The sequence below is a fragment of the Chrysochloris asiatica genome, unplaced genomic scaffold (assembly GCF_000296735.1).
Source record: "Chrysochloris asiatica unplaced genomic scaffold, ChrAsi1.0 scaffold00349, whole genome shotgun sequence".
NCBI classification, from domain to species: domain Eukaryota; kingdom Metazoa; phylum Chordata; class Mammalia; order Afrosoricida; family Chrysochloridae; genus Chrysochloris; species Chrysochloris asiatica.
Genome location: NW_006408867.1, coordinates 401698 through 424130, shown reverse-complemented (window position 1 = coordinate 424130; position 22433 = coordinate 401698). Strand labels below are relative to the sequence as shown.

The window sequence follows — 22433 nt, the reverse complement described above, 5'->3', positions numbered from 1 at the left end:
TGACCAGACTCCAAGGGAATGCATGTATTATTCAGCAAGATGGGAAACACCACAAGGCATCGGATCTGTTCTTTTCTTGGCCGGCAGAAGGAACCAAAGCTCCCACTCCAAACCCACAGCCATCAGATCATGAATCATGGTGACCCTGTTGGACTCAGCAGAACTGCCCCATAGGGTCCCCAAGGCTGTCATCTTTATGGAAAAAGACTGCCAGATTTTTCTTCCACTGAGTGGCTGGTGTATTCAAACCAAGTGCTTAGTCACTTCTCTGCCAGGGGTCCTTTTAGTCACTACAGTGGGCACAATTCTATTGCCTCCTTCCCTGTTTCTATTAGGCATGATCTCAAAAAATCCCTGCAGGGAATGAAGCAGAGGCAACTCCAGCTGCCTTGGAGAGCTTGATATTTGGTAAAGTAAAAGAAGGAGTCACTTAGCCATCCAAGCTGCCAGAGGGTGGGTAGGGCAAGAAGAAAATGCACAAGACTTGTTCTCCTCAGTGGACCTCTTCCCTGAGTTTGGTTTTTGAGTTGAGACAGGCCTCATTTCAACTCAAAAGAGACATATTCTGTCTCATGGTCACATCATTGAGGGCGAGCTCAATGAGTGGTAGCTGACAGGGAGGCAAGCCAGGATTTGAAATCCCCGAGTTGCACAGGGGGCTCAGACCCATGACAGTGACCCTACCTGGACTGCCACGGGTAATTCCACTACCCTGCTGAACTCCAGCTCCACACCCACAACACACCCTCCTGCAAAATACTTACAGCAAGCAGTTTTACATTATTTGTACACTTACACAAAAATAGATCCTTTTTTATATATAATATATATATGTATTTATAACTGGTTACACATTGGATTCATAACTAGGCATTACCAGTAGTAGTTGGCACAGTTTGTCATTTAAGCTTGGGGTCAAGTTCTGTTTCATTTTGTCATTCCAAAGTACAAAAGGGAAGGAAGAAGAAAAAAAAAAGAAAAGAAAAACAAGGCATTTTATCCCCATGGTATTTTCTTAAATACAGTAATGTCGTAAGTAATATGTACAGTTCCTCCTGACCCCTCCTCCCTCCCGTCCCCTTGATGGGGGGCTAGGGGGCTGAAGAAGGCGGGGGTCAATGCGGCCGGCTGCTGGACTCTGACGCCTGCCTCTTGCGTGAAGGCGTATAGCCGTTGAGATAGCCGTTGGTTTGCCGTTTGGAGAGCCCGCCATTCAGGATATCCTGGATGTGTTGCACAATGAGGTTGATGGCCACTGTGGGACAGAGAGCAGCACAGTGTTAGGAATCCGGGAGGCAGGGGCTGTGGGCAGGCAGGGCTATGTGCTTGGCTGGAATTGCACACAGAGCAAGAGACCCAGATTCTCCCAGGTAACTGACTGCACCACTTATTAGCTTAGCCCTGGGCGAGTCATTCAGTCTCCCAGCACCCCTAGCATGGCTGATACTGCCTCCCACACATAGAGTTTTAAGGAATAGTGAGAAAACTGCCTAGAAAAATGCTAAGTACGTAATGAGTGGGCTCCTGATCAGGTGGTCAGTCACCAAGGGATAAAGCAAAATGCTTAAGACTAGATGAAAATCATTGTTCTGACATCAGAGAAGACCTTTCCACTGAAGAACCTGACAGCTTCCAATTCCTAGAGACCTGGTGACATACCATAAATGCCTGGCAGCTAAGGGAAAGGTTGGCATTCTAAATGCCCACCGAGAGGCCCGGTGGGATAAAGAGCTCTCTGATCTGCTTCATTAAAAGAGCATGGTGTAGAAAACCCTATGGGGGCAGTTCTACACTGTCCTGTGAGTTACTGTAAGTCTAATCACTGGACAGGACGTACCAACACTCTAAGAAAAGAGCTGACCCCACAGAAGATCCTCTCCTACAAAGCAAATACCTTGTTACACAGCTTAACCAAGTGACACAAGTTAACACAACACCAATTACAGAACAAACTGATGTCAAATGTCTCCTGTTGTGATGTATGGGAGAAGATCATAACGCAGTATCTTTTAGTCAAACCCAAACTGAGCATCAGTCTATAAAACAACACATCAGTACTCTTTAAATAAAAAAGACCAGTAAAACAAGAAAGGCTAAGGAACTTTTCCAGGTGAAGGAAGACTGAAGGGACATCATAACTAAATGCAGTGTGGAATCTATGGTTAAAGCCAGGTTGGGAGAAGTTGCTATAAAGAATAGCACTGAGGACATCTGAAAAATGCAAAATTTAAACATGGAGAGTGTATTTGTCAAATTGGTTTCGACACATAGCAACCCTATACAAGAGATAATAATATCAATGTTAGGCAGCCTAGATTTGATTATACTGTGATTATGAATGAGAATACCTGGTTTTTAAGAAATATACTCTTATTGATATGTCTGTGACTTACTGCCCTCCAATGTTGTTGTTATTAAATACTGTGAAGTCAGTTCCAACTCATAGTAACCTGACACAGGATTTCCAAGGCTGTAAATCTTTACAGGAGCAGAAAGCCTCATCTTTCTCCTGCAGAACGGCTGGTAGTTTCCAACTGCCAACCTTGAGGTTAGCAGCCCAATTGGTAATCACTACGCTACCAGAGCTCCAATGGTTCAGGACAAAATAATAAGATTTTTAATGGAGGAAAAATGAAAGTTTTAAATTGAATGAAAAGACAGGGTCTTATTTTACAGATGCACTCTAACCTACTAGGCCTAATCCAGACTTAGGTGTACTTCTTAGATAAGCTAAAACATGTGCCTAACTAGAACAGTGACCTTTATGAAGGGCTGCCTTAACTGGCTGAGTGCCTGAAGGGTACTAACTGAAAGGCTGGTGGTTCAAGCCCACCCAGAGGCACCTTGGAAGCAAAGTCTGACAATCTACTTCTGAAAAGTCAGTCACTGAAAACCCTATAGAACACAGTCCTACTTTGGCACACATGGGGTAACTATGATTCAGAATCCATTCAATGGTAACTGGTTACACTTGCTAGTGGGTCATTATTAAGAAGGGAATCTGCTTTTGCTAAAAGATGGCTTCAGAGGAAAGGTAGATGAAAGTATATTTCTGGCAGAGAAGCCCAAATTCATGTTTGCCCTGTGCATAAACAAGTACATGATAACCAGTCTTTTTCCAGCTAGGTGACAACAGCCTCCTAATTACACCAAGACTTCATTGGTCCCACACATCTTGCCTCAAATATGGCTGACAAAGGGGTAGAAGCCACACCCCCATCCCAGGATAACACACCCCTTCAGACTTACCTAGGTTATCTGCACCTCTAGGAATAATCACATCAGCATATTGTTTTGTCTGTGGAGAAAGATGTTTACAACATATTAGCAGAGGAGTTAGCAGAAAACTGGCCCACGCCCCTCACATGGGGAAGGGGCTAGTCTGCCTACTAATGTCCCCAGAGGGCAATGGCAGTGACTTAAGGCTTACACAGTCTACAACTTCATGGTGATGTAATGTAGAAATTAAGGGAACCCAATCAAATGCTCTATAGTAGAAATGTGGATGTGAGGCAGGGTGAGAAACCACATGAAAAATGGTAGATTTACTGAATAATAAAATTTTATGTGTCTGAGGAAAAGTAGTCCAGACAAGAGTGATTAATTCAAATCCAACTTATACTTCAACGTATGACGGATTTTTATCCACTTTATCTAAATTACCAGAAATGAGTTCTCCTTGAGTTATTTTAATATGCTTAAACATATTAACTAACACTTGTTGTTATTATGTGCTGTGAGTCCATTCCGACTCAGCATCCCTGTGCAGGCTTTCTGAGGCTGTAAATCTTTACAGGAGCAGAAAGCCTCATCTTTCTACTGTGGAACAGCTTAGTATATGTTTAATTTACAACCTGCAGAGAGAAGATAGTTTTTGATACCAAATATTCAACTGCTTCTCCTTCACTAGGAAAAATGTGAATTAGAAAAAGACCAAACTTAAAATGGTACCTTTTATGTTATATATCTTTTACCACAATAATTGAGGAGGAGGGTGTGTGGGGGGGGGGGGTGCACAGTTCATCTTGGAATTTCTACACACACAATCTGAAAGGTGATACTATTCATTCATAACAGAAGGGTAAAATCCAGAAAAATAATTCCTGTGATGATTCGTTTCATTGGTTTTGTTATTACCCTATTTTAAAAAAAGGTTAAGGGCACAGAAGTTAAAAACATTCCTTTTAAAATGCCCTGGTATCTCGGGGACCATTCAACAAGTACCTGTGTCCTGGTGTGTGCAGCAAACACACACTCAAGCACATGGACAGCCTTAGTCTGTGCTGCTTCCAGGCCAGAACCTGTTGAAATCTAATTCTGTCAGGCCCACACATAACTTGAACTCAACCAGACAGCGTGTGAGGCACAAGTCAGGGTTTACAAGGAAATGAGGTGGTGCTTCCTCAGCTCACAGCAACTGGGCAGTGAGAGACGTTACAAACACAACCTAGAATTTAGCTTCATTATGATTACGTTAAACAGCAGAGAAGTGGAATTTAATCATAATTTATGCTGAATACTAAGTTTACTTTGTATTTTTATTACATTTAAAATAGCAGGAGTCCTCAGATAGGTATACAGACAGAATTTCAGGCTCCTCAGCTGAGCCTCTAGAAACTTAATCTGCCTCCTCTCTTCCTCCACCAGAAACATAAGATTGTCACTCAATCCCCTCCAGGGTTACTCAGTCTGATGCAGAAAGTCTACCTGTCCCTTGCCTGAAACAAAAGTCAAGTCTAGTTAAAAGCAAAACCTACTAAAAGGTTGAAAGAAACAAAGACATGTAGGAACACAGTTTTTCAGGAGAGAAAAAGGGAAATTATTAGGGCAAACAGAAAGTCCCATTCTCAGCCTCACTCTAAACCTAGTCTTGATGCCTTCCAATTTCAGAGATTCCAAGAGACGATACCCAAGACCAGGTTAAGTCTCAATTTCTCTTTCTTGATCATGACTCTTGATTATGAATCACTAGGGAAGTTCAGTCTGGAGAAGACATGATGACAGAAGTGTAGCATTCTCATGAGTTAAATACACCTCTTTCCCAAACTACACTATAGCCCCCTCCCCGCATGTTCCTGTCACAACCCTCCACCCCTCTTGTCTCTGGTGGTCATCCTCAACATTCATTCACCTTTCTGTATTTTCCCCAGGAAGCAGAGGGTATTTCCTGGACTACTAGGGGCTTGTGCAGCAGAAACAGATATTCCCCCTCTCTTCTCTCGTTCCTTCTCTGAAAAGTCCCCTCACATGAGAATTCCCAGTTGCCACAGGATGGAGAAGTCTGTGCCATGGAGGAAGTTGGGAAGTTTATTCCATATTGGCACAACTGATGCCAATTACAAACTTATACAACAGGGGCCAAAACAAGATCAAAGCAGGGATCACCCTGGGGGGGGGGGGGGGCAGGGCTCTCCAAGCACTAAACCCCTAATGTTCACAAATCTTCGATGATCCAAAATGTCTGAGTACTAGCCTTACACACGACACAGCCTCACAACACGGTCTGGGGTCATGCCACAATCCCACCAAGGGAGAAGGGAGAACCTGGACTAGGAATTGGGTAACTAACCTAAGTTCTGGCAGGCTCCGAAGGTCCACTAATCCAAGCAAGAATGTCAGAAAAGCTTCAGGAAAATAAACAGCAGATGAAGTGCTCAAAGGTTACCTTTTCTCAGGACATCTGGAGAGACTGAGTGAGTAGTGAATTCAGGCTGGGGAGGGCTCCATCAATTTACATACCTCGTTTGTGTCTGGAATTTTTTTTTTTTTTAAGTTTTATTGTGAATTGAGTGAAGTTTACAGGGCAGATCATCAGTTTTACATTCAACAAATGATACACCTTGCTTCATTACAATGATTATAATCCCCTCAATGTGTCATCAGATAACAGTATTTCACTTTAGCTCTTTTTTTTTTTTTTTAAAGCACACTCAGGCATATACAATAGTTTAAACCACCAAAGGGCACATTCATGCAAGTCTGCCTCATGGCCACCAGCTTAGTCCCTTCTCTTTCCATGAATCTAGAATCCTCAGCTGCTCCCTCTCTCTGTGTCCTCATCTCTGCCTCCATCTCTGGTGTTGCTGCTTCTCTGGATAGGGTCTCACAGTCTGCTCATGCTCTTCTCCCTTGGTGGCCTACGGTCCTTTGTTTCTGGACTATAAGATTAACTACTCCCCCCCTTTTTTTGTTACAAAACTTCTACCTTTACAATTTTGACAGTCCAAATTAATCATGATAACAATTACTCACTATTGAATCATACAAATCTTATCCCCATCTCTTTGGGGTTTTGTTGTTGTTTTTAAGCTGAAAGTAAATTTATTATAGGTAGTCTGTCTTTAAATAAAACTACATTTAAATTCTTCATCTTCATAAAATGGAAAATATTTGAGGATGTGATTATTTGCATTCTTTTTTTCTTTTCTTTAAATGCTTTATTGTAAATTACGTTTGGGTCTGTAAACTTTTTAATTCTAAATGTGACCAAAATAAACTAAGAACACAACTCACTGGCAAGCAGAATTCCTCAAAGGCAGGTTTGACGAATGTAATGTATTGAGATAAAATCTGCTCAAGGTCCCTCCCTCTTTCGCTGATGTCTCTCAGTACTGTAAGAGAAGGGAAAACAAGAGTTAAGTAGATGAACCAACAAGTGCTGGTCCTTCCTGAGGAAGAGCAGGCTTACACATACGCACATTAGGCAGTTCCACAATTACTCTGGGTGATTCAGGCGCTGGGTTCCTGAAAGACCTGAACAAGTAAGTGCAGGTCAACAGCTTTGGGAAAAACAAGTTACATTTTTACATCTTAATACAGTCCAATTCTGCGACAACAAAATGTTCTCAGAAACAAAATCCGGCCACTGTAGACTGAAGCCACCATCCTTCTTGATTCAAGCAGCATTGATCCAAAGAATATTTCAACGTTTACAACAAAAAATAAAACAGGGCAGTCCTGGCCAGCTCGTTCTAAGTCTGGCCCTGGACAACGGTCAAGGTAGACTTTCTCTTTAATTCACCTTGATGATGTCCCCAAGCCCTACACTTATCTGTGGTATAAAGATCGGCCACCTAATGCATCATTGCTGTGCCCGACTCCCACTCTGCTCTCTTGGGGGATGGGAAGGGAAGGAGAAGATACAACTGAGGTCGGCAATTTCTGAACACCCCCAAGCATAGTGTTTTGCTACCTGAAAAACACTTAGAACAAATGAGAATACCATGGCTTGTGTACTGTGATTTGGGGCTATGAAGAATCCCAGTTAACCAAACTCATTATCATCTATCTACCTGCTTCCTCCTGCTCAGTTTTATTCAGGGATTTCACAAAACATTCGTCATTATTGGAGCATTTTCTCCAAAAATGAAAAAATCTGTGTGATTAGAATCCTGGTTCTGTCACTATAAACCAACCTCTTTAGCCTCAGTGTCCCCTTAAACAGTAAAGGACGATAAAACGAAATAGGAGCTTCCATTGGTCTGTCTGGAAGGACATCTTCCTAATCAAAACAGTCCTCCCCTATAGGTATCATTTTAATCAAAATGTTCCCCCCCACCAGAATTACCACAAGCTGATAAAGTCTATTCCCTCAGCCCAAAATGGTATACTCTGCAATCATTTGAGATAGTTCCTTGGCTCCTCTCTTCCATTTCTCAGGTAAAAGACTCAAGCGTGACGTGAAGAGCACCATAAACAAATATAGGGATACTTGTGAACATTCCTAGGAAGTCATCTATTTCCAGTTCTGTTTTACACACACACATGCGTACACATAGGTGGGTGCAAGGAAGGGGAGAGAGGAAGGTGCCATGGTTATCATCTATAAGATTAGGTAAGGTCATTTTCCAGAGAGTATTACAACTTGAAAAGTTTTGTTTCATGTGAGCCCTACTAACAGAAAGTCTGTTTGATCCATAATGTGTCAGGACTTGCCTCACAACCCCTCCAAACTACCTGCCCAGACCAGCAGTTAGGGCCTTCTCCAGCCAGGAAATGGTTTTGCCTGCACTTCAAGACAGGTCCCAAGCAGCTCTACCAGGGAGACTCAGGCAAGGTGCCCAGAAGAGCTGACACGTGGCTCACTCCATAAACCCTCAAAGCTCTGGCACATACAGTTAATAAGTTTAGTCTGGCCAAAACACACAGTGAGGTGGCCTCTAATTCTTCACACGTCCCTAGATAAAGCCAAGGGAAAAAAGGAAACCAGATCAAAAGGATATCAGTGTCAGGGGAAAAAACAAACACACACCCTGAACTTTGGCAGATTTTACTTTAAAAACTCTGCAAACACCCCTTACTGGGTTTGTTTATCAAGACACACTTTTCACAGAACTGCTGATGGCTTTAGCACTGTAGGAACCATTTTCAACCTCCCAGCACACACTCTCCCTGGCATGCACATGCACCCACACACATGCCTTTTACACAGTTCTCAGCCCAGGCCGTCAGCTCTCTGGCCAGACCTGGTAGCTTCACCATTATATCACTGGAGAGAAGACACTGGTCACAGTGACACTGCTCTGTAGCCCAAAAGGCATGTCTCACTCTACCATTGGTGGACACAAGCCACAGGGTCACAGTGACCTGGACTTGAGTCCTGTGATCCTGGACAAGTGACAACCTCTCTGACTCTAAATATATATAATCAATGTCACTGAATGTACATGAATTGGTTTGTGAATTTTCAACAACAAAATAATGAGGGTACTAAGAGAGGAAGACAGGCAGATGCACACAAATATTGTGTTAGCACAATAGATGGGAAATAGCATATGGTCAATGAACATGAGTTTCCATGGTGATAACAGTAACAGGACCCGGGGAAATTTTAGGTGAATAGCTGCTCTCCTCAAAGTGCCCAGTAACACAGTGCTGGACAGAATCTACAAACTCAGGTCAGGGGGCATAGACCTGGCTGAGAAGTGGGACAACAAGGAGAAATAAGGAAAACAGACAACAGGTTTGAATGCTGCACAGGTGTTGAGAATGCATAAAATCGAAAGGCACCGCCCCATCCAACAGCACATTAAAGAATCATACACGTGACCAAATGGGATCTGTTACTGTTTTTAAATGCCATCAAGTTGATTCTGATCATAGCAGCCCTGTATTGGGTTGCCAAAAAGCAGGTGGTAGGGTTTAAACTATTGACTTTATGGTTCACCGTCCAACGCTGGTGATTCAACATTAGAAAACCAATCAACCTAATACATACACATCAATAAAACAAAGTAAAAAAAAAAAAAAAAAAAACACAAGATCATCTTTATGCATGCAAAAATGTCTTAGATAAAATCCAACATGCTTTCTTAATGAAAACTCAAAAGACTGGAAAAGAAAGGAAATTCCCCAATATGATTGAGGGCATGTAGGAAAGGCCAACAGCCAACACTGTTCTTACTAGAGAAAGACTGAGAGCTTTCCCCTTAAAATCAGAAACGAGGCAAGAGTGCCCACTTATACTCAATATTCTATTAGAAGTCCCAGCCAAAAGTACTAAGAAAAAGAAACAAAGGGCATCCAGATTGGAAAAGAAGAAAAATTATCTCTATTTGCAGATGGTATGATCTTATTTATCAAAATTTCCAAAGAATCTACAGGAAAACTTCCATAACTAACAGAGAAATTTAGCAAAGTTATAGGATACAAGGTCAACAAACAAAAATCGGATGGATTTCTATACACCAGCAATGAGAAATCAAGAAAGAATCAGGGAAACAATTTCATTTACATGGAGGAAAAGGGAAATTACTCAGTATGATTCAGAGCTCATATGAAAAATCAACAGCCAACACTGTACTTCTAAGGACAGGGTAGAATTGCCTCATTGGATTTCTTTAACTGCCACATCTTTTTCTCATAGAATAGGTTGGTGGATTCAACAATGTGCTGCCAGAATTCCTTGAGAATACAACATGTAGGAATAAATCTAACCAGGGACATGAAGAACTTAAACAATGAAAACTATAAAATCCTGCTGAAAGAGATTAAGTGAAAAGATATACTCATGAATTGTTGTTAAGTGCCCTCAATTTGGTTCCAACCCATGGCGACCTGTATAGGGTTTCCAAGGAGCAGCTGGTGAGCTTGAACCACCAACCTTGCAGTACAAATGGCTTTGCAGTCTGGAGCATTAACCCATTGCGCCACACCAGGACTCAGGGATTAGAAGACTTAATGTGTAATCTATATTCAAATCAATCCCAATCAAAATTCCAATTGCCTTCTTCATAGGAATACGAAAACCAATTCTCAACTCTATATGGCACGAGCCCCCCAAAAAAGCTAAAGCAATGTTGAAAGACAAAATAGGAGGACTCAGTTCTTGTAACATAGTGGTTACAAGTCAGGTGGTTAACCTAAGGTAGGCAGTTCGAAATTAACAGCTGTTCCGCAGGAGAAAGATGAGGCTTTCTGCTCCCACAAAGACTTACAGCCTCAGAAACCCTATGCAGGGTTTCTATGTGTGTCAGAACCGACTCCCTGGCACACCACCACCATACAACTACAGTTGTGGCACTGCTGGTTAACGTGATAGACTACAAGCAGGGTCGGTTTGAACCACAAGGTTGGCAGTTCAAGCTCACCACCTCTTCGGAAATCCTATACAAGGGTTGCTATTAGTTGGAAGTGACTCAACCGTACTTACCAAGAACATACTGCTACAGTAACCAAAACAGCTTGGTACTAGTATAACAAACCCTATCCAGTGACGCCAAAGATGGAGGCAGAGATGATGACGTGGAGAGATGGGAGCGGCTGGGGACAATGGACTTAGGGAGGGAGAGGGGCTGTGTGTTGACAGCAGGGGGCAGGTTTGCAAGGGTGTATGTACCCTTGATTGTTTGATGATGCATGGAAGGGATTGTAATCATTGCAATGAAACGAAATATGATAGGATGAATGTAAAACTGATATTCTCCCATGTAAGCAATCACATAATTCACAATAAGAGACTTAAGAAAGAAATTCACAGCTACCCTGCATAGAATTTCTGAGGAGAGGCTAGTTTTAAGTCTAGTGCATTATCCTGCAGCGCCACATCAGAATTCCTAACCACAAGGTAGAAGCTTCAAATCTACCAGCTGCTCCTTTAAAACTCTATACAGGGTCACTATGAGTTAGAACTGACTGCTGTTGTTTTTGTTGTTATGTTCCATGGAGTCGGTTCCGATTTATAGACCCTGTACAAGGTTTCCGAGGCTGTAAATCTTTACAGGAGCAGAAAGCCTCATCTTTCTCCCGAGGAATAGCTGGTAGTTTTGAACTGCTGACCTTGTAGTTTTGCAGCCCGATTCGTAACCACAACGCTACCAGACCTCCTTTGAAACTGACTAGATGGTACTTAATAAATGCTGTTACGAATTGGGCTGGGAAACGCATAAACATCCCCAATATTATTGTCCATCTTATAGGCCTATTCCTAATGTCTTCTTTAAACCAAAAATAGTTTAACTTGGCTGGTAGAAATGTCTGTTTTGAGCATTATGCACATTCAAGAACCATCTACACGGAATCAAACTGACAACAGCAACTCCAGTGATTGGACAGGAGCCTGAGGGGGCAGGGGGCAGTGAGTTTATATTAATAGGAAAGGAACAACTCAGAAAAAGACAAAAAGAATGGTTGCACAACTCAGAAGAATGCAGGGAGGCAGTGAATTTATGCTAATAAGGGAGGAACATCACAGAAAAGGAGACAGCATGGTTGCACAACTTGGGAAGAATGCAGTCAGTGTCACTGCGTGCAGATACTGGAGAACTGGTGTTTGCTTTGTAGGACAAGTTCTCAACAACAACTTTCTTTAAAGGTAGAGAAAAGACAAATGTAAAATTAAGATTTCTGAAAACAGGTTCTGCCTGTCTCTGGCCCCCAAGAGCCTTCAACAGAATTAGCACCTCAAACAGACTGAACTTTCTCCTTGAGCAAAGACAAACACAACTCCAGCCAGCCCATTACAAGGAATCAGCTGTTCCTCAGGCCCAGGCAAGTGACCAAAACAAGTCAGTGATAGTCAGAGCAAAGTCTGGACACAAACTCCAGGAACTTGAAGTCATCAATCTGACCCTACACAGGTCTTTCCAGAAAACTGAGGTAAAGGTCTATCAAGTCCTCTGCTTGGCCTTCTAATTCAGCCTTTCCATATCTAGCTGTGCTCTTTCTGTTTAGCCAAAGCCAAGAAAATGTAGAAGAGACTTCAGAATAAATATAATTGCTCAGCAGGAAACATCAAGGTAAGTGGTCGGGTCCCCTCGTGCAAACCCCCTTCCAAGACTAAGACTCAGTGGGAATACACGCTGTGATTGGTGACCACGCTCCACACTGATAAGGGGAAGTGAGGGAAAAACAGCAACGAAGCAGTGAGCTAAACCCTACAACGTTCAATAGACTTCTGTGAACCCAGGTGAAGACCTGGTTGACCAGCAGTGTGGCAAGACCTGGGGACTCTTGGGCCCAGAGTCAGTGACATAGCCACAGAGGACTAGAGTGGAGAGTGAAGCATCCAGCTGATAAGAAGAGAGGGCATTCGCATAAGAACACCCACACTTGCAGATAATACCCACTTATCCTGGCTTCAGTGACTGGATGATCAGAGCTCAATCCGAAGTAAAAACAAGAGGGAAAAAAAAAAAAGTATTCTCATACAATTTGATGAACTTGACCTACACCTATGGAAGCAGTAGCTCAAAAGAAGGAACAAGTCCTTACAGCAAGAATCATTCCCACACCCTCCACACACAGAGTAGACAGGGATGGGCAACTTTGACATTGGCTACCCAAAATGGGAAGGAGCTCTGGTAGCGTAGTGGTTACGAATCGGGCTGCGAACCTTAGGGTCAGCGGTTCGAAACTACCAGCCGCTCCGCGGGAGAAAGATGAGGCTTTCTACTCCCGTAAAGATTTACACCCTCGGAAACCCTGTACAGGGTCGCTATGGGTCGGACCCGACTCGATGGCACTTAACAACAACAACAACAACAACCCAAAATGGGGGCGGGGGCTACAAAGGCAAGAAGTGACTGGCTTACAAGCTTTCAAGAGGGAACCTAGATCCAGAGGGCCTGGGGGAAGGTAGAATGTCCAGTGAGTAGTATTCAATCTGTCTAGGCGGGGTTGATGCACTGAAATGCAGATGGGTCTCTTGTGATACAATATTGAATAATTGTTATCAGGACTGATTGTGAAGGCTGGAAATGTAAAGGTAGACGTTTTATAGCAAGGAGGGGAGTGATTAACTTTTCAGTCTAGGAGCAGAGGTCCCTAGGACCTTCAAGGGAGAAGAGCAGAGAGCGGGACCCTACCCAGAGAAGCAGTGATGCCTGAAATGGAGCCAGAGAGGATGACGTGGAGCCATGGAGCAGCTGGAGACTTTAGATCCAGACAGGGAGAGCAACTGTGTGCTGAAGACCTGGGGGGTACGGGGGAAGGACTGCATGGAGGGGATTGTAACCATGGCAATGAGAGACAATATACGATAGAATGAATGTAAAACTAATGTTCTCCCATGTAAACTATCACATAATTCACATAAAACATTAAATAAAAAAAAGATAATTACTCAGTGGTCAAGTCAATTCACTTTAAAAATTAGGTGAGAAAGCTTGCTCTATAGTAGAAGTTCAGACTGACTATCCCTGCAGGCCCACTGCAGCCCTAAGCCTATGTGAACTGTTGTTGTTATTCTTAAGTGCTGTCAAGTTGGTTCTGACTCATAGCAACTCTGTAGAGTTTCCAAGGAGCAGCTTGTAAACTAGAACCGTCAACCTTATTGTTGAAACCAACCTTACGGTGCAAAGCATCATCCTGCAGTGCTGCACTGGGACTCCTCTATGTGAAATTGGCACACAAAATTAAGACTGTCAGCAGTTGCAAGTTGTTCTCCCCATGACCTGTGTCCCTCTACTGACTCTGTATTCAAGTGTGGTTAGGGTGAGTAACACACAGAGAAGATCAAGTCACACACAGCTGGAATCAATTCCTTAGAAGTACAACAGGTTCCCAACGAGCAGCAGGAATGGGTCTCCATGGTCCAAATACCCAAAGACAACCCAAAGACAGATCTGTCCCACCAGAGCCTCAAATTGAATGAAAGGGTCCTAAGTCCACAAGAGTATGGCCAACCACAGAAATGCAAAATCATGGTGTTAACAGCTGCTCCTGACTAGCCTGCCTTTTCCCCTCACCCTATACCAACACCACCCCCACAAAGCACATGCCATGCATGCTTTTTGTCCTATGTGGAGAGAGAATGGGTTTATAGAAATAGCATCTGGAAAAGTTCCACAGTCTGCCAGGAAAGGGACTTGCCACAGTGGTGGGTGGTATGTGAAGTCACAGATGGGAATGAGAAAGCAGCAACCTGCATCCAAAGCAGCAACGGGGCAGCACGGGTTGCAGAACTGATTCTAAGAAATCTGTACACCTCAGCTATCCCCCATGTCACCTAAGAATTCCAGTTCAAGATAGAGAGGGAAGATTCCCAATGTACTCTCTATATCATGATTATCTGTTTCAATTAGGACCCAAGGTTCTGTTTATTTCCAAGTGCAAGGGGGCATTCAGAGTTTATCGAAAAATTTCATTATCTTTTAAAATTCCATTTTTCTGTGAACTTTTTGAAGCTCCTTCACACTAGTACACAAAACTTGATTCTGGTTTCCTGAGCAACATCATGCATCCTTGTATACCCCACTTATGCACAGTCTCCTGCTGGACTATTATCAACCCCAGGTGTCACAGTACATGACCAGATCTGACCAACTAGAAAACCCCAGAGTGATTACCACTTTAACGGAAGCACACTTTTTATTCTCAGTATCCAGGCTCTACAGAATATTATTATCAATTATCATTTATTAACTCACGCCTACTTGCCCCCACACTGAGAGGCATTTCATCCAAATGACTTCCACAATTATCCCAGAGATACAAATCTTGAGTTGTATCATCTTTTAACATAATCATTATTTAATGAGGTAGAAGGAGCCTCAGTGGATCCATGGGTAGGTGTTGACTATAAAAGTAACATTTCAAACCATCCCGCAGCTCTACTCCTGTAAAGATTGTTATTATGTGCTGTCCAGTCCCTTCTGACTCTTAGTGACTCTGCTGTAGATGATTTCTGAGGAGAGGCGGGTGAGTTTGAACCGCCGGCTTTGTGGTTCAAATTGAGCTTGACATCCAGTGCTTTTTGTGCAGTGCCACACTGTGAGTCAGAATTGACTCATGGCAGTGAGTTTGTTGCTGAATCTTTCCCATCACACACACTACCTGCTCTCAAACCCTGCCTGGAATCAAGTCTTAATATAGACAATGAATCACATACTACTTACATGCTATTGAGTCGGTCTGACTCATATCCACCCTGCATAGAGTTTCCTAGGAGCAGTTGGTGAGTTTGAACTGCCGATCTTATAGTTAGCAGTTCAGTGTTCATCCTACAGTACCACACCAGGACCCATACTACTTAGGAGAGCAAAATCCAAGAACTGCTCATTCATAGTTCTTGTAATCACAGGAATAAAATGGAAAAACTGCATGAACTAAGAAGAATCTCCTTGGCTTTGGGCTACAGCTTACAAAATTAGAATCTACCAATCATCTGCTCTATGACTAGAATCAAGAACTGTTGTTTTCTGTGAATTGCTCCCTTGTCCCCCTTTTATTCCTCTCTTCAGCTAACACTCCCAACGCACCAAATGCTCTTGCTGGACCCTGTCAGTACCTTTTCTCATTCCTCCTTACCTCTCTCCATCCCCCTTCCTACCACCTAAGGGCAACTGATTGCTCTACACTATCTAGCCCAGAACAGTCTCCAGACTCCTACCCGGCTGCAGTCTTCATCTATATTTCCTGTCAGTATATTCTCCAAATGGAGAACTGTGGTCATTTCCTGCACTCCAAAGTCCTTGAAAGCTCACACATCTACCAGCACCCAATTCAGAAGTCTTCATTCTCCAACCTGACCACAAGTTACTTCCTAGTGTCTCTCTGAACAACCCTCTACAAAGCTCCAGCTATGTACTGCTCGTTAAACAAACCACTGTCTGTCTAAATTTGCACTGTTCACCTACTGAGTTAAGTATCACCCTACACCACCACATCTAGAATCCACCCCACTTCCTCCATGAAGCCTCCTCATCTCTGCTGGCGGATGTAAACTCTGCTGAGTGATCTCTGGAAACACCCCAGGCTTAGCTCCCAACCACTGAGCATCTCTGCACTGTCACTACGCTGGCACAGGACCTTGCATAGACACACATTTAAGAAGGCTTGCAGAGGGAACGGCCAATTTGGCTCCAGAGCTGGCTGGAAAGAATGACAAAACCTCCATAAAGCTTTCTGGAAAACAATGGCCCAAAGAAACATGCAGGGAGAGTAGCATAGCAGCCCAGCATCCTAGGCACGGGCTTTTCTGGCCCACAGTTGATTTCCCATCTTGGCTCTCATGCCCATGTGGAAAATTCAAAAGGAACTAAACAAGTTACTCAAACTTTTTCCCAGCGATATCAGAACGTCAACTTCTTATTTCATCTGTGACCTCACATGCCTTTCGTTATCCAAAAGAGTAGTATGACTAATCCTTTCTCGTGTCACCAAGCATTTGTACAGCAGGACCTCTGGGGGCAGCACTGACGCAGCCAGGCCATGCTGGGCAGCCATGCAGCTACCTCTGGGAAGGTATGGGCTTCAAGAGGGTGGGGAATGGTGTGCTCTTGGCTCCCTGGCCCCAGCAACAGAGCTACCTGAGCCATTTAGAACGCACCTCTGCGAGAGAGCCGGGTGTCCGCGTCAGTATCCACAAAGAGCTTCATTTGAAACAGGTCTCGTACTTCCTGGGAGTAGAAGGCCAGGATCCCCTCGAAGAGCACAACATCCGCAGGGTAGACAGTCACTGTTTCCTCCTTCCTGCAAAGCACAGAGCAGCAGATGGGGCAAGCCAGGGAGGTGAGGACCAGAGCCTCTGACCGCGGTGCCATTCCCTGCTCCCACTCCTTCTGTGTCCAGCCAGCCCCCTATGCATACCATCCCCTCAGGCTTAAAGCAGGGCTGAGAGGGCTTCACTAACAGTGCCGTACAGAGGCCCTTGACCACCATGGAAGCTCAAAAACGGCACAGTGAATGCCACCAAAATGAGACCCACATTAGTGACACGGGTCTCCTTTAGCCAGATGCTTCTAAACTTCTGTCAAAAAGCAAAACCAGGGGCACACATCCTTCTCCTTGGAATAAAAAGTCTGCTTTTGTACACAGAATCAGGACAGACAGAAGCAGGTGCAAATTCTTTTTGTCTCCAGGAATGCTCTCATGCCTGGCATCTACAGACCCTCACATAACACTTGTGATTCTGAGCTTTAAAACCTTAGTTTTCACTACTAAGATCACCTTATCATTCAGCCCTGGGAAGGAAGAAGGGAAAAAAGAGTAGATGGAGAGCAACGAGAGTTAAGGAGGAACGCTTAATTCAGAAAAGAGGGTAGAATAGAGAAAGCATTTTAACGGAAATAAGGCCTCCGAGTTGTGTCTGGTCTGGTTCTATCACAGCCAGCATGTAACCATGTGTCCGTCAGTCTCTACTACGCTCCCTAGAGCTGATCTTTCTTATCAATAAAACAGGGAGAGCCACCTACCTACCCCGTCGTCCACAGGCTTGGGAAGTCCAAGGGAGATACTAATGTACACATGACTTTTCAAAAGCCAGGAAGGGGGTGGAGACCCAGCAATTCCACTCCTGAGTATCTGTCTACCCTCTAAGAGACTAGAAAGCAGGAGCTCAAACAGATGTCTGCTCTCCAGGTTCACCGTAGCATTTTTCACTATAGCCAAAAGCTAGAGACAACCCAAGTGCCCATCAACCAATGAATGGACACACAAAATATGGTAAATTTGAGGGGACTTCAAAGAGCTCATGGGAAAGCCTCATTGTCTTTTCATTTCATTTTCTAGGAACTTTTTGAAGCCCTCTCATAGATAAAGTGGAATACTGCTCAATCATAAAGAGAAATGAAGTCGTGATACATGCTACAATATGGATGAACAATAGAAAACATTATACTAAGTGAAATGTTAGACAAAAGAGATATACTGCAAAATGCCACTTATATAAAATGTCTAGAATAAACCAAGGTAGAGACAAAATGATTGGAAATGGACAATGATGCTGGTAAGCACAACATGGTCAAAGTAAATTCATGTTGCTGAATTGCACACTTAGACTAAAAAGGCAAACTTGTTATGTGATACCTACCTTATAAAATTATTTAAGGCCAAGGGGGTGAGATGTTTCTAAAATGGATACTACATAATTGGCCTCTGGCCAGTGGTGCTTGTTCAGGTCCAGTTCTGCCCTGTCTCAACTGTGACTGTATAGGTATTCCTGTTCCAAAAACTTGTTGTTAGGTGCCATCGAGTCAGTACCAACTCATAGCAAACTTATGCACAGCAGAATGAAACACTGCCCAATCCTGGAACAACCTCACTATTGTTGCCATGGTTGAATCCATCGATGCTGCCACTTGGCTAATCCATCTCATTGGGGGTCTTCCTCTTTTTCTCTGACCCTCCACCTTACCAAACATGATATCCTTTCTCCAGCGACTGGTCCCTCCTGACAATATGTCCCAAGTGTGAGAGATGAAGTTTGGCCATCTTGGCCTCTAAGGAGCACTCTGGCTGCACTTCTTCCAAAACAGATCTCCCTACATACAGACTTTCTGACTTACTATTACCTTGGACTCTGGGTTGGTGTTTAAATTACTAAGGCAGGCATTGAGGTACACCAAGGTAACAGAAGATGGTGTGTGGAAGACAAGCGAAAAAGGTCAGGTTAAAATTAGGAGGCTCTCTGTACCCATCCAGAATGGTCTAGGCTCTCCAGATGCACATGGCAATCGCCTGGGAGCTTTTTAAAATATACTTATACCTTGGCTCCACACCCCAGAGGTTCTGATTTAATTATTCTAGTGGTAGAGCTAGGGCACCAGTAATTTTTTTTTTCTGAAGTTCCCCAGGTATTGCTAATGTGAAGCCAGGGTTAAGAATCACTGGTCTAGAAGAATATCAGTGCCAGAAAACAGGGTGCGCCTGCCCATTGGGGCTTAGGACATGGAACTACACTGAGGAGCATTCAGAAGGCATATGGAGAGGGAAACAAGGGTCAATGGCTAAATGAAATGAGTCACCGTAGGCAACTCTCTGTGGGCTCAAGAGAGGTGGAAGGGCTCTGAAGGGAAACAGAATGTGCAGTGGGATCCCTAGGGTTCTGTTTCAAAAACGCACACAAACAACAGTGGCTGGGCTAGGTTCTTGTGCAATGGCAGTGCATCAAATGCTTACCAGCATGCTTAACTGATAAGTATTCTAAAGAAACAGGTGGTTTTCCAACACAACACAAGTGCCTGCTGGAAAAGTCAGGAGACCATAACTACCTGCTTTTGTTGGTGGTGACACAAGAAGTTGGAATTCATGATTTCCCAAGACTACATGGAGGAGTAGGTGGCGGAAACTTTCAAAACAACTCAGATCTAAAAACAACAGTGACTGAACAGCTACTAGTCAAGACTGTGCAAGGAGCCATACTTAGAGCTTAGGAGTTCACTTGTCTAAGACTCACCTGGGGATCTTACTATATTAAAGTATAGATTCTGGTTCAGGAGGATTCTGGGGTGGAAATTCAAGTACTCAGCATGTTAAACACAGAACGAATCAGTTGAAGCCTGGCTGGGATGTCTAGACAAGAAACGCAGATGAGCTGGTCAAGGTATTTGAGATAATCTAGTCCAACCCTCTCACATAGATGGGTTTTTGCAGTGAATAGTCTTCTCAGGCTCAGTCTAAGGCCCACGGGTGGGATGAGATCGGTTTACCCTGAACAGATGGCATCAAGAAAGAGACTCAGAACAGGAAGATCTTGAGAGAGTGTCTATGTTGGGGATGAAGGCAAAAGGTTCTAGGTGCTATGATCCAGGGTGATCAACAAAAGTTAAATGGACCACTAAAGAATAAGGATTTAAAATATAAGAGAAAAACCCTAACTGAAGTGGGAATTCTGCTGGGGTTTTCTTTAGTTAACACGGAACTCAATGGAGTTCATGCTGCATAAGGTACTCATCTTCACAGCATCCTTCCTCAACTGCTGACTGTCCTCACTTCTTGCCCTACTTCAATCAAGTCCCTATCCATCTCTCACCTGCATAAACCCCAAAGTGTATGTGACATCCCTGAATCCTCTCTCATCCTTCTACCAAAATCTCTCCACTCCTACATGGTATTCCCCTTGTGACTACCTACCACACAAAGGTTTACACCTTGGCCCTGACTGCCACAGATCTTCATGATATAAGGCCTGCCTACCTTCCCCAGCCTCCTTCATCTCCTGCCACTGTCCCGACACTCCAACCCCCATCCCTCTACAGCTAAGTGACTACAATTCCCCACCAAGCTTGTTCATGCCTATTGATGAAATGCCATCCGACCCACTACAACTGTGTGGTGGGTAGATCACCTTTTGATGGCCTTTCTTACCACTTTCTTGTAATCCCCACCAGATGACTGCATTGTTATTAAATATAGTTGAGTTGGTTCCAATTCAAAGTGACCTTATATAAGGTTTCCAAAAAGCATCTGGTAGATTTGAATCTCTAATCTTATGGTTAGTGGTCCTTATCCTACATAACCACACTAGGACTCCAAATGGTTGGGCAGGACTATGCAAATAAGGTGCTTATGAACCACCAAGGGGATTGGGCAGCTTGCTAATAATGCAAATAAAGTGTAAGGCACCCTTTATGGGGGTGGGACCATGCAAATAAGATATCAGGAATAACAAAGACTGAATAGGTTTTGGCATTCCAATAAGCTTAAGTCATCCCAGAAGCAGAAAAGGTATTGCTAGCACTAAAAAAAGAACATCTGGAGTAGAGCACATGTTTTAGACTGGGGTTCCTGTACTGAGAACCTCCTAGACCCAAAAACAGAGAGCTATAACACCAGAATTGGTACAAGACAGTGAGAACTGGAAGCATGAAACAGATCTGGCACCACAACCAGGAGACTGGGAGGAGAAGGTGGTGGGCTTCCCAACTCATGAGGCAAAACAGCTAAGTGCCTTTCAGCAGGGAAACTGTAAATCACTCCAAGTCAGGCTGTGGGCCCAGAGGTGGTAGCTTTTTGGACTCTTCCATATACTCTAGCTCCTCGTGCTCCAGTGCCTATGTAAGCACTTGTTCGGTATAAGTTCCACCAAGTGCCTGAACCTGGAAGGCAGTGGGGGCTACTTTGTCTGGTTATTGGCTGCAACCTCCCAGATTCTCTCTCCCAGTCCTCTCATTTTCTATACCAAATCCCGTTAGTCCAGCAGTACCTGTAGATACGTGTTCAGGAACAGGCTAACACAGAAGGAGTGATATATATGGTCTTGTTCTCTGACTCCCCAGCACAGTGGAGTCTGACCCATTAAAGGAAGTGCTGGAAAGATACAGCTGACAGATGAAGCTAAGTAAGTAAACGGCCCCACTCTGTATGAAGAATGTTTTCTCATCTAATTCCTCCAGCCAGATCTGGCTCGTGACAAAAAGATATGTGCAGTGTATTGCATTAAAGGCAATACAGACTAATGGAACCGACAGAAACATCTGCTAATACATTGAGGAAGTATGTATGAGTTCTAGTTTTCCAAGCAAAAAACTAAACCCCTAAGAGTGAGATAAAGGGACCAAAAAGGAAGAATGGTAAACTGTTAAGAGAAATAATCTACAGCCAAAAGTCTACTGAGCAATCACCAACCCAGAAAATACATGGAGCCCAAGAGCTCCCCTTTGAGGTTCAATGAGCTAAGGCTGGAGGGCCTGGCCAACCAAGGATGGGTGTTCCTGTCACTTAGAGGAAAGGAAGAGGGAAGTCAAACACTCCACTACTCCTGATTACCATCATTAGACTGGAAGCTCCACTGGAGAAGACAGGTTGATATGAATGACAGAAACATGCTAGAAAGGCCTGGAGCAGCCTTCTAGAAGATTTGACTGATTCTGAGATTAGTTTCTAGGGGACCTCAGAGCCTTCAGACCTCTCCACTCCATCCCATTTCCAAGTTAAACCAAGAGCAGAAAGAACAGTCTTCTTTTCTCTTCTTCCTGCCCGCAATTTCAACATCTTCTTCCAGGAACAACTCAGGGCTATGGATCAGAACAAATGTTCCGTCCCTCACCCAAGTCCAAGTTATGAACCTGTCCTTCAGTTAACAAAACATGATTGCACTGTTCCAGAAGTGCCTGGATGAACTCCTCAACCCGTCCACACCAACATCGCATGCTGCGGCTCCTGACCTCCAAAGACAGGCTGTAGGGGCAGTGGGCAGAGATGCTGACTCAGTGCAGTGGCAGACTCAGTGCACTGGGAACGCTCAGGGGAGCTAAGGACAGCTAGCTACCCTG

At 43.8% G+C, this 22433-nt stretch overlaps 1 protein-coding gene across 1 annotated transcript in view; it reads right to left on the bottom strand.

Moving 5' to 3' along the window:
- Positions 1 to 823: 823 nt before the first annotated feature.
- Positions 824 to 22433, bottom strand: part of UCK2 (uridine-cytidine kinase 2) — a 70082-nt gene continuing 48472 nt past the window's right edge. The window contains exons 4-7 of the mRNA XM_006875987.1: positions 16769 to 16911; positions 6514 to 6611; positions 3250 to 3298; positions 824 to 1255 (exon numbers count right to left, since the gene is read on the bottom strand). Of these exons, the coding sequence (XP_006876049.1) occupies positions 1116 to 1255; positions 3250 to 3298; positions 6514 to 6611; positions 16769 to 16911 (430 nt within the window). The 3' untranslated portion in view covers positions 824 to 1115. The remainder of the gene's footprint in view (positions 1256 to 3249; positions 3299 to 6513; positions 6612 to 16768; positions 16912 to 22433) is intronic.